Genomic DNA, 11,269 nt, shown 5'->3' with positions numbered 1-11,269 from the left:
CCTCTCAAAACTAATGAATATGTCCACATGTCCATGCTATATTGATGTTGGTATACCATAGGAGAGATAACAGGCAAACGTTGATCAAAATAACAATTATTCTACATTCTCTAATTGTGTAGACTTCTTGTAGGCTAAATTATATAACAAGGTTGGATGGTCCTGCATTGGCAATTTACAATTTACAATTTACAATTTAGGCATTTAGCAGACGCTCTTAATCCAGAGCGACTTACATTTAAGCAAGAACAAAAGCATGGGAATACATCACATAAAAGCATTTATCATGAAACATGCGTAAGCTAAGAAAGTAACAGTGGAATATCTATATAATGAAACTATACATACACTATACATATAAACTATACATATTTACTACTATGCTATACATATGTACTATGGCGTGCTATGACTATATACAATACAATTATAGTGCTGTCTACATAACATGCTATAAGTCTGTGTCAAATGCTATCTAAGCCAACAGAAATGCTGAAATGCAGAAATTGGCACCTGTTCTTGTATAAAGCCATGCTTGGAGATTGTCCTACATCAGGGGTTTTCAACTGATTGTGAACCAGGGACCACCACCTTGACTAAGGATCAACCTGGGGACCATGTCTTATACTGTTTCTCAATCGATGGTCCACGGACTTAACTGATGACTGACACATGTGGCCCTATATCTGGGACGTGCCTTAACCTTTATCCCTAAACTTTTTTTCTTCCATATTTTACTATCTTGAAAAATAAATTTAAATAGTTCAACTAGCAGATCTACATCCATACATTATGGCTATTATAACTATTTTCATAATAGTAATATAAATATATATATAGTAAAAATGGCAAATACGTGCAAGATATAGCACATGATGACATTATATGGGCACATTAACATTTCCTAATAATAGATAGATAGATAGATAGATAGATAGATAGATAGATAGATAGATAGATAGATAGATAGATAGATAGATAGATAGATAGATAGATAGATAGATAGATAGATAGATAGATAGATAGATAGATAGATAGATAGATAGATAGATAGATAGATAGATAGATAGATAGATAGATAGATAGATAGATAGATAGATAGATAGATAGATAGATATATACTTTATTGATCCCCAAGGGGAAATTCAGGTTATCCCAAAGCTCGTACAGGCATGTTAGTTAAAAAACACATCACAAAAGCAGGGGGACACATGTTAAGACTAAGCGGGAATAAACATAAAAGGCATTAAAAAGCATTTAAAAGGTGACAGTGGGGATGATTAAAAATCCTTTGCTATTGCACTCAGGCCCATAAATAACTAAAATCTAAAAAACCTCAGTCCAGTTCATAGACCTAGCGGCTGGCCTTCGAATTGAAGAGCCTAATAGCTGTTGGTACAAAAGTTGATGACTCAACCAGGCAAGCTGGTACACTTCACCTTTCTTGAGATTCTAACTAATTGCCTTTTCTGTGGAATTTCTTAACCTCAGACTTCCCAGTAATTCTGATAACATTGACGCACTTCCACGGAACAGTGCACAGACGTTTAGTGCACTGTTCCGTGGAAGAAATTACAAAATCTTCACTTTGCTACATTACTAAATGCATGGTCAGGGACCACATGCAATACCTCCACGGACCACCAGTGGTCCACGGACCACCTGTTGAAAACCCCTGTCCTAAATACATCTCATCTTTTCTGAAATGGGACTCTGAACCCTACCACACCCGGTCAAGTAATTTCCCCAAATTCAAGGTACCAAAAGTTAACTCTGAACTTGGTAGATCTGCCTTTAGCTTCTGTGGCCCATACATGGAATGACCTGCAAACGACATTAAAATGTATCACATTGGTACCCTTGAGTCGTTTTAAAACCTTGGTGAGCATACAGACCCCCACAATAACTGTTTTTTAGATCGTTTTGAAATTTGTCTTAGCTTTTTATTTGTAAACCTATATGTAATTCACATGTATACCTTTTTTTTCTTTTCCTGATCTTCTGATGTGTGATGTTTTTCTATGATATTGTATTACTCGACGACACTGAAAATGAGTTTAATTTAGAGTTTAAACAAAACTTGAATGATGCAGATGTTTAACAATAAGGCCCTTGAGAGCGTCAAATTAAACCAAATGGACCCTTTCATTTTACGCTCTCACGATAAGGGTCAATTTGGTTATCAACTCTCCATCATTTAACTGGGGACCATCTAACCAGTCCCCGGACCACTGGTTGATAACCACTGTTCTATGGTAATTTCTGTTTCAATTAAATGCGTTGCGAACATAGAGGTTGCGAAGCTGTATGGAAGTGTCACTGTGTCAGAAGGCTAACAGACAGCTCCATTCACCATTCAAATCATTCATACATACATTCATAAAAATTGTTAACTCACTCCATAAATCTTTTACAGAGTCAGGGAGCAAGAGTGATACTGCTCAAAATTGACACAAAGAAAACTCACAATGTGTTTTATAGGACCATATTTATTTATAGATTCACAGTGATATGTACAGCATATGACAACTGACTTTATAGGCTAATGTGCAGAAAGTGAGGATTAGAGAGTCCAATGATGTTCTGCTGTAAAAAAAGGGGGAGAAAATGAAAGAAAAAAAACGAAATAAATAAATAAAATACGAACTATGAAACAGCACCTTTTCTGGTATTATAAAGCATTTAAAATAGAAAACAATGAAAGCCTATTTCTCTCTAAATCATAGGAAATGTGCAGATGAAATCTCGATGAAACAGTTCTCAAAAACAAGACTAGATGGCAGTCAAGTCATTAAACTTACATCTTCATTCTTCACCCTATATACAGGAGGACAGTTAAATTCAATGTAATCATGTACAGTATATTTAAAAAAAAATACCATGGCTTTGCAATATTAATATCAAAAGGCTAAAGAAAATAATGTTAATTTGAAGCTTGTAGGTGCTGAAATAGCTTTTTGGGGTTTTTTTAGGCAACAAAAAATAAATGTGTGTACATTACAATAGCTGTAGGCCTAGTTGATTTGTAGGAGGAGTGAGCATTAATGTAGTGGAAATACTAAAATCACACCTGTGTGAAGCTCTTATCGTCATACGTCATCGTCATACATCATGTCATTCTCAACCAATGGCACATCTCCCACCCAAACACAATTTGCGTCCTCACTTTTGTCTTCAATGTTTCTGTTTACACAATGTTTGTGTTTACACAAACACTCAAAGCTGGGCATACACTGACACGAAACAAGACAGGAACGCCCAAAAACGTCACATCCGTTTTTTTACCCTGGGCAGAATTTTCTATGGCTGCCAATGCAACTTTTTCCAATCCTTAATCACATACGGACAAACATCTATGCCGATAATATGTAACTTGCGGAGGTAACGTGCCTTGTCCACAGGCAACAGATCTTTCAACGTATGGCATTGCAAATACGTTTGATAATCGCTACTCTGCGCAATATTGTTTTGGAAATGCCGCAAATTGCATTGCAGTGAACGAGAGCAAATCACAACTTACCCTGGGGGTGGTGACTCCGCCCTGAATACGCGTTTTCGTGTCAGTGTATAGGAGGGGCTAGCACTCCTCAAAAATAAAGCCATTAATCTCAACAGCCTGCCATTGTGAATTGATAGAAAGCTTGAATAAGTAATGTTCGACTGAAACTAAAGCATATTACATTTGACACCATGGTGATTCCAGACAGGACAGACAGTAGTCCTGTATTTCATTGTGGGTTACACCCCAGCTGTACCCAGTTCAGTATAAAGATATCTAGACCCAATGCACGAGGCCTGAGAACAAGTCAGTTTCAAATAATAAGCATAGTGGTTATAATGGCAATCATCTCTCCGAGCCAAGAGGGATGCATTTTCATGATTCCATGAAGCAGATGGATGATATGTCCACTACAGGTTATCCACTGTTTTGTCTCTTTCAGTCCTGGCGAAGGCTTATAAGGAACAGCCTATTGTCTCAGGTATAGTTTTTTATTTGTATAGGACAGCACTTACATACAGCACATCCTTGATGCCTCTTCAGGCACCTATTATCACCAATGTTCATGCACCTCACACACTCCAAGTCTCTGCTGATGTATTGTGTTTCCCCCGTCACCCATCCCTTCACTTGTGTCCTTCACCAGCCTCTGTTGAGAGTTTCAAAGTATAATAATAAACCCTATAGTATACAATATATTTCAGAACACGTCTCTCCATCCTTCAGAGCTCACAGCGGTGATCCACTGCCTTATAGCGGTCCATGATGCCTAGAACGTCCTCCAGGATGGAGGGCCCCAGATCCAGGTTCAAACCGGCCATCGAGTCCGACCGGGTCACCGCCGACGTGGAGGAGGAAGGGGACGAGGAGGAGCCTGAGAAACAGTGGAGGGGAGTGGCGCCAGGACTGCAGGGCGAGTCGCTCCGTTCACTCCTCAGGTCCTCGTCATTGCTCAGGCCAGCGTCCGAGTCCAGGCTAATGCCCCGGCGAGGGTCCACGGGTCCGCAGGTCTCCGACATAGAGTCCTCAGATGAGACCTCGGAGAAAGAGCCGGAGGTGGGGACGAGGTGGTGGATGGATGGGGAAAAGGAGATGTCACGGCAGGGGTCTGAGGCAAATCGTCCCACCATGCCGTTCTCAAAGAGCGGGTGATGCTGCTGTTGGCTGTGGTTGTAACCATTGCTCTGGCTTTGTTTGTGAGCATTACTGTGGTTGTAGCTGTGAGCGTTTCCAGTGTCATTTTGTATGTGGTCATTTGGCTGCATCAGCTGCTGCTGCTGCTGCTGGTGGTGGGGATGTGCGTGGTTAAAGTGGGACTGGGAAGGCAGCGAAGGAGGAGTGGGGTCATCCTGGAGGTGGAGGCGAGGCGGTTTGGGGGGAGCCTGTTCATGAGTGACGAACACGGGCATGGAGATGGTGGTCTTCAGCATGCCAGTGGAAGATTTGTGGTAGTGATGGCCGTTGTAGGAGTAGTCATGTACACTCGGGTTGAAACTGTCATCAATACACCTCTCCATGCTGTTAGAGCGTCCTGGTCCATTCTGCTGGCGATTCAGGGAGGCCAGCATGTCCATCTTACCATGGAGGAAACCCACGTCCCCAAACATGTCCCCCTCTCCCTCAGGCCCCACGTGGGCGCTGTGGCGTACGTCACCAAGCGGAGGGCTAATCATGTCTCCAGACAAAATGTCCCGTAGTTTCAGTTTCTTCCCCCTCTTGGGAGTAGTATTTTTTAGATACATGGGTGTCTTGGCTGGCATTGTCTTTCCTAATGTATGTGGCAATTTTGTATAAAGTAATTCACACTCTTGTGACAAGTGAGTGTAGTCTTTGTTAGTTAAGACGTGAGGAAAGGCTCCCCAGGTCCACTCAGCAAGTTGAGTCAGTTCCTCTACAGTTTTCGAGTTAGAATATCCAGAGAACAAGAATATAGATGTTAGTTTAAGCAGACGTATCCAAATGCTACAAAAAGAAATTCTCGTTGCTTTCTCGCTCTGGTGTATATACACCAGTTTTCAGTTCTTGGCTATAAGCTTCTCCAAGTGAACGCCCAAGTATTTAGGTTGTACAGAGTAGCGATAGCAACCCTCGGGGGGGGGCTGTGCCTCACGCTAACATGTGACTATGGGGGGGAGAGGAGAAAGGCCTTGACCTCCAAACTGGTCTCTCTCTCTCTGTCTATCTCTCACAAAGACGCCATGTCCAAAGTCCAAACACTGGTTCCTCTCTCCTTGGAAACACAGCCACACTCCCAGTCTCCTTCTGCTCTCGTCCTCTGCTGATGGCAATGAAGATGGGGATTACAGTACACTTTGGCTGCCTCACTGTCGTTTTCGGAGGTCTTCGACCATAGCTCAGAAGCTTCGGGAATGTGACATCGAAGCGCTATAGAGATCTGTGAAGAAAACGGAGAGAGAAAATAATCAAAGAGGGCAAAAGTCAAAAGTGAGTGTTTGTGTGTGCGTGTGTGTGCGTGCGTGGGAAAATAGACTAAATGAGGCTTGAGGGAGAAAATGGGGGAGGAGAGAAAAAAGGCTGGGACGGGGGAAGGGATTGATTGAGGAAGGGGAGAGGGAAAGATTTACAACCTCTAGTAAATTCAGTGACCCGGAGGACAGTAATATGAAGGAAAACACTCCAAGAATCCCAACACTGTTTGCTATAGGCAGGGTCTGCCTGCCCCAAATTGCCCAAAAATGTGTGCATGGGTGCGTGCGTGTGAGTGAGTAAGTGAGTGAGTTAGTGACTTCAGGTCTCTGATTTGAGGGTGAGTGGAGGGTTGAGTCACTTCATGAATCAGCCTGGAAAATGGGTCACACCTTTCTGAGACTGCTCAGCTTTGTGGAAATGCAAATCACAGCTTGGAAGTCTGCCATATAAAAAGCTTTAGTGCACCTCTATCCTCTGCGATGTGTGTAGCCTGTTATCAGGCACAATATTCTAAGATGTTTTGGGGGGAGTAACAACAGAGTGGATTGTAGGGAAAAAAAAGTAAGGCCTGCATAGGCTTTGTCTTTTTGTGACCCCCTTAATCATCTGAAAGTATTTTTTCTCTTTACATCATTGTCATCATTTAACCATTATAAAGCAAATACAGTCACAGATTATAGAAATGAATGTTGAAATGCTCCCTCTGTTATAAGCATTGAAATTGTGAAAATTACAACAAGTAATGGTCACTGGCATTATTAGCATAAGCTATATGCTTCATGAGTCTTCAACAAATCAAGAGCTAACAACTAAAAACTTTTTAACTTTAATCGTCATGACCTTTTAGGTCATGAAGATTAAAGTTACAAAGTTTCCGTTGCAGTTTGCAGAGTTGAATTCTAAACACATGCGGTTCACACTTGCCGTTTCTGTAGGTGAGATTTAGAAGGCTCAAGGTATTTGAGTTTTGAGCCAAGGGCACCTGGCTGGCCCTAAGGTTAAGTACAATATAGGTAATAATTACAGGTTGGTGGAACAGAAGGAGAACAAATGGGACATGGGTCAATAGGCTATCTGGAGTGTGACCTAAAGTAGGTCAGTCAATGGTATGGACTCTGGAGGCCTAGGGGTTCTTCAGACAAATATTTCTCAGTCAGTATGACACGTTGCAGGTGTGTGTGTGTGTGTGTGTGTGTGTGTGTGTGTGTGTGTGTGTGTGTGTGTGTGTGTGTGTGTGTGTGTGTGTGTGTGTGTGTGTGTGTGTGTGTGTGCGAGCGTGCGTACGTCTGGTGCATGTGTGTGTGTGTGTGTGGACTGGAGCACTTAAGGCTAAAGTGCCTTGCTCAGGGAAACTTAACACATAGACTGGGGCCGGGAGGCTAACTTCTGCTTACCAGAAGTTCGCCTTACTAGAAGTTACTACGCTAGACCGCCTTGAAAAAGATGAACCCCCAGAAGAGAAGATTGCACTGTGAGCTTGTATGTCTGCTATTTTTGAATAGCCAACATATGTATCAAATATGAATAAAGGGGGATCAAATAATTGTGATGCTGTATTAACACATTTTGTGTGTGTGTGTGTGTGTGTGTGTGTGTGTGTGTGTGTGTGTGTATGTGTCCGGAACCCCGATAAGCAGTGACAACTCATCCATTATGTGCGATCGGGCGAGAAAGGAAGAAAATATTTATTCTACCCTGTAACTCTGAAAGCTGTGATTGGCCATTGTACGTGTTACACCAAAAGCTTGATAAACCTGTTTTATGACCCCCACCCTGGAACTCTATAATAATTTCTATATAGAGTGTTTGCTCAGTAACAGGGGTCTTTCCAGCTCTCTATTAAATAGAAAATAGCTAAATTTTCAGGTTGGGATACCAATTTGATCCATTCAGAGACTATTTGTAGTCTGCACATATGACAATGTCAAGTTAACATGTCAAGTTATAATCTGATTATATGCCCGAAAGATTTGCCAGGAGCCACCCTGGAGGTCGCCACCGGACTGCTTGAAAACATATTGTGATATTATATTTTTCTATATCGTCCACCCCTAACAGGCCATGGACCAGTTGGTCTAATATGAATAAACACAGCAACCTGCTTCATTCATGAGCTCATAGGAGACACACCTCTGTGATTATATAATGCTAATGAGTCAATAGCTGTTACGAAGGAACGTAGGTCTCGGTCACAATAGCCTTGGCTGCCATGCACTGATAGAGAGATGGTCCTGATGGTCCCATTGTTTATAAAAGATAACATCTGACAGACAGGGTGTGATTTGCAGTTCCTGTGCGTGTTTTCCTGCCCTGTGGGCAATAGGTGTGTGTGTGTGTGTGTGTGTGTGTGTGTGTGTGTGTGTGTGTGTGTGTGTGTGTGTGTGTGTGTGTGTGTGTGTGTGTGTGTGCGTGTGTCCTTTTCTTCTCTACAGACTGAGAAATCAAACATTTTAATGTAATCAACTTGAATATTTTCTCTCCCACAACTACCATAGCCTACTTCTGTCTGTCTTCCTAGCTGTCCCTACCCCCCCCCCCCTCTCTCTCTCTCTCTCTCTCTCTTGTGGAAAACAAAAGTCAACATCTTGTGTTGGAAGTGGCTAGGCCTCAGAGGAGGAATTTACATCCAAGCTACATTGCAAAGCAATAATGAAGCGTCTATATCACTTTCTTGTCTTGTTATAATTAAAATAGGCCTATATATTTACAATTTACAGAATTAAATCAAATCAAATCAAATCATCGTATTCTTTCTAAGACACTGCAAAGTGCAAACACACCGATGTTGTTGTTTCACAAGGAGGATCTAAATGGTCCCCATTTGCCGCTTGTTGTATAGGCTAAGGTGACAGCCATGCAGGTGAGAGACAGGATGACTAAGGCAGTGGTTCCAAAAGGGGGGTCCAGGGACTCCCAGGGGGGCAGGGGTACTTGAGGGAGTTCCAGGGGGGGTCTAGCTAAATGATAAATTTGTAACCAAATGGACCCTTATGGGTCTGTAACTCAGAGAGTGTGCAAATTACGCTCTCAGAGTGAAATTAGCATTGATTTTACAATATAAATTGGGGGTCCCAGAGATAGAAATGCTATTAAATGGGGTTCCGTAGACTCAAACTGGGAGTCCTTGAAATTAAACGGGTTGAAAATCACTGCTAGAGACATACAAATCTTATTGTATTGGGGTCCCTGGCATATCTTTTCAAATGGGTGTCCACGGGCTAATTAGTGTCAATTTGGGGGTCCTTGACATGAAAAAGTTTGGGAACCACTGGGCTAAGGAGCGACCCTCTGTCTGACCTGTGGCGGTGGCAAACCAGTGTTGCCAGATTGTGTGATAAATAATCAACCAGGTCCATGAAAACAAGCCCAAAAGAAGCCTGACTACCGGCCTACGTGTGGAATATTCTTTGAAACACAAATCTTATATGGCGGTTCCTGGCAGGCTCTGAGGCTGGCAGTCAGATGTAGGGTCCTTAGTTGGACAAATACATTCATTTGGAGGTCCTTGACATGAAAATGTGTGAGAATCAGTAACAACATTATGAAACAAGTCCAAAATAAGCAACTACACTATAGAAACAAGCCCCCAAAAACGCCACAACCAGCAACTATACCAATATTTACAAGCAACTTTACAGAAAACAAGCACAGAGTCGCAATAATAAGCGGACATGGCAACACTAGTGGCAAAAGCACAAATGTGCGTGTAGCCTTCTGCCTAGGTATACACAATACAGTAGGCTATACACGAGTGAACGGCTGATTCGGTCTGGCTTATTACTAATAAGTTATTATTAGCCAGGCTAGAGTAGACGCACGCTCAAGAATCAAACGCCCGCGCGCACACACGGGTGCCTTCCCTTTTATTATCCAGCTCGTCACGCGTATTTACGCACAGCAGGCGGTTGTAATGTTGACAAAACTATTTTGTCTTGTCTGTCAGATCTGTTTTTTTTTTTTTTTTAATATACCAGTAAAATAGTTTAATAAGTCACCGGCGCCCCGTTGGCCGTTATGACTTTAATGACGTGTTTTATATGCTACTACTGACTGCCTCGACCTCGGGTAGCCTACTACTACATCTATGAGACAACAACTCTCAAACCCCCCCCCCCCCCCACTCACACACACACACTCACACACACACACAGTAATTATGTAATAGCTGGTCGCCTGGTCTGTGAGATCATACTTACTGGCACCGTTCGTTTTCTGATCGGTGCCAGTAGGTATAGGGTAAGGTAATTAGGCTACAGTGGAACATGTGCCTAATCCAGTCGAACACAAACACACAGCGTGGCTATTTTAGAGGAGCTTAATAGGCCTACCTGTTAGTTTGCCACAGTGCATGGTGACAGTGTGGGCGAATCAATGACTCCCCCCGAGTTTCAGACTCGGTCGTCTTTCTTGTGCTATCTCCGAACCAGCTGGGGCCAATAATAAATAACTACACTTTACGTTGGTCAAGTTGGTCAACCATGTGGTCGAGCACCGATAACGCCCATAAAATGATGCGATAACAACATTCCAGTCGGGTGAAACGAGTCCCTGTCGTGATTTTCTTCAAATTGGTTTGATGATTGCATTATGGATGGATGGACACTTTGTTTGAATGCAGGTCTCACATGTGTGTGTGTTAGAGCCTATACTACCACAATGACTCACTTGTAGGCTAATTAATCGTCTTACAAATTACAAGACCCAATCAACATCATAACCTAGATGTGGAGAACTGAGTGTGTCATCACCCCCGAGCACGCAGGGCCATGGGTTGCGCGCGTTGCGCACTTAAAATCACGGCGAGTGTCAAAAACGCTCTGCATTGTGCTGGAAAACAAAATGTCACAAAGGGAATTTCACCTCTTTTGATTGTAATATAAAGGAAAACAAAGGTCTTTTTAAACTGGCGGACCGGCGACCGCACATCGGCCACTGACCAGTGGCCACTGACTGGATCGACGCTCACTGAAAAAAGGCTCACGAACAAAATGGGCAAATAACTTTAGCTGTATCACAAATCGCTGGTATACTTGCCTAATTTGGCGTCGATTATCGCGTGGAAAGAATCGCTGTAGTATAGGGCTATAGGCTGCAATCCAGCAGCTTGTCCGTTCACTCCGTTGTCTTCAGAGCAGGTAAACCTCTTAACTACTGAGAGTGAGTGAGTCTGTGTGTGGACACTGGATTGGAACTCTGACGACAAGCAGAGCGCTGGAGGCACGGAGGAGGGAGGGGCTCTTCAACTGTGAATGAAGAAAGCGAAAGGAGGAGGAATGACTTCACTGCCACCCATGGTGATGCGCTGTTTGAAGTTGAACGACATGGCTGATGTGATCACCT

At 42.8% G+C, this 11,269-nt stretch overlaps 1 protein-coding gene across 1 annotated transcript; it reads right to left on the bottom strand.

The window, feature by feature from the left end:
- Nucleotides 1-2,872: 2,872 nt before the first annotated feature.
- Nucleotides 2,873-11,114, bottom strand: LOC310864999 (uncharacterized protein). The gene is made up of 2 exons (XM_083773926.1): nucleotides 10,964-11,114; nucleotides 2,873-5,894 (listed from the first exon to the last, which is right to left on the bottom strand). Exon 2 carries the CDS (start codon nucleotides 5,257-5,259, stop codon nucleotides 4,222-4,224), a length of 1,038 nt encoding a protein of 345 aa, XP_083630052.1. The 5' UTR covers nucleotides 5,260-5,894; nucleotides 10,964-11,114; the 3' UTR covers nucleotides 2,873-4,221.
- Between the last annotated feature and the right edge of the window lie 155 nt (nucleotides 11,115-11,269).

This window comes from Protomyctophum parallelum (assembly GCF_964188405.1).
Source record: "Protomyctophum parallelum genome assembly, chromosome: 9".
In the NCBI taxonomy this organism is placed as follows: domain Eukaryota; kingdom Metazoa; phylum Chordata; class Actinopteri; order Myctophiformes; family Myctophidae; genus Protomyctophum; species Protomyctophum parallelum.
This window is presented reverse-complemented; position numbering and strand designations above follow the sequence as displayed.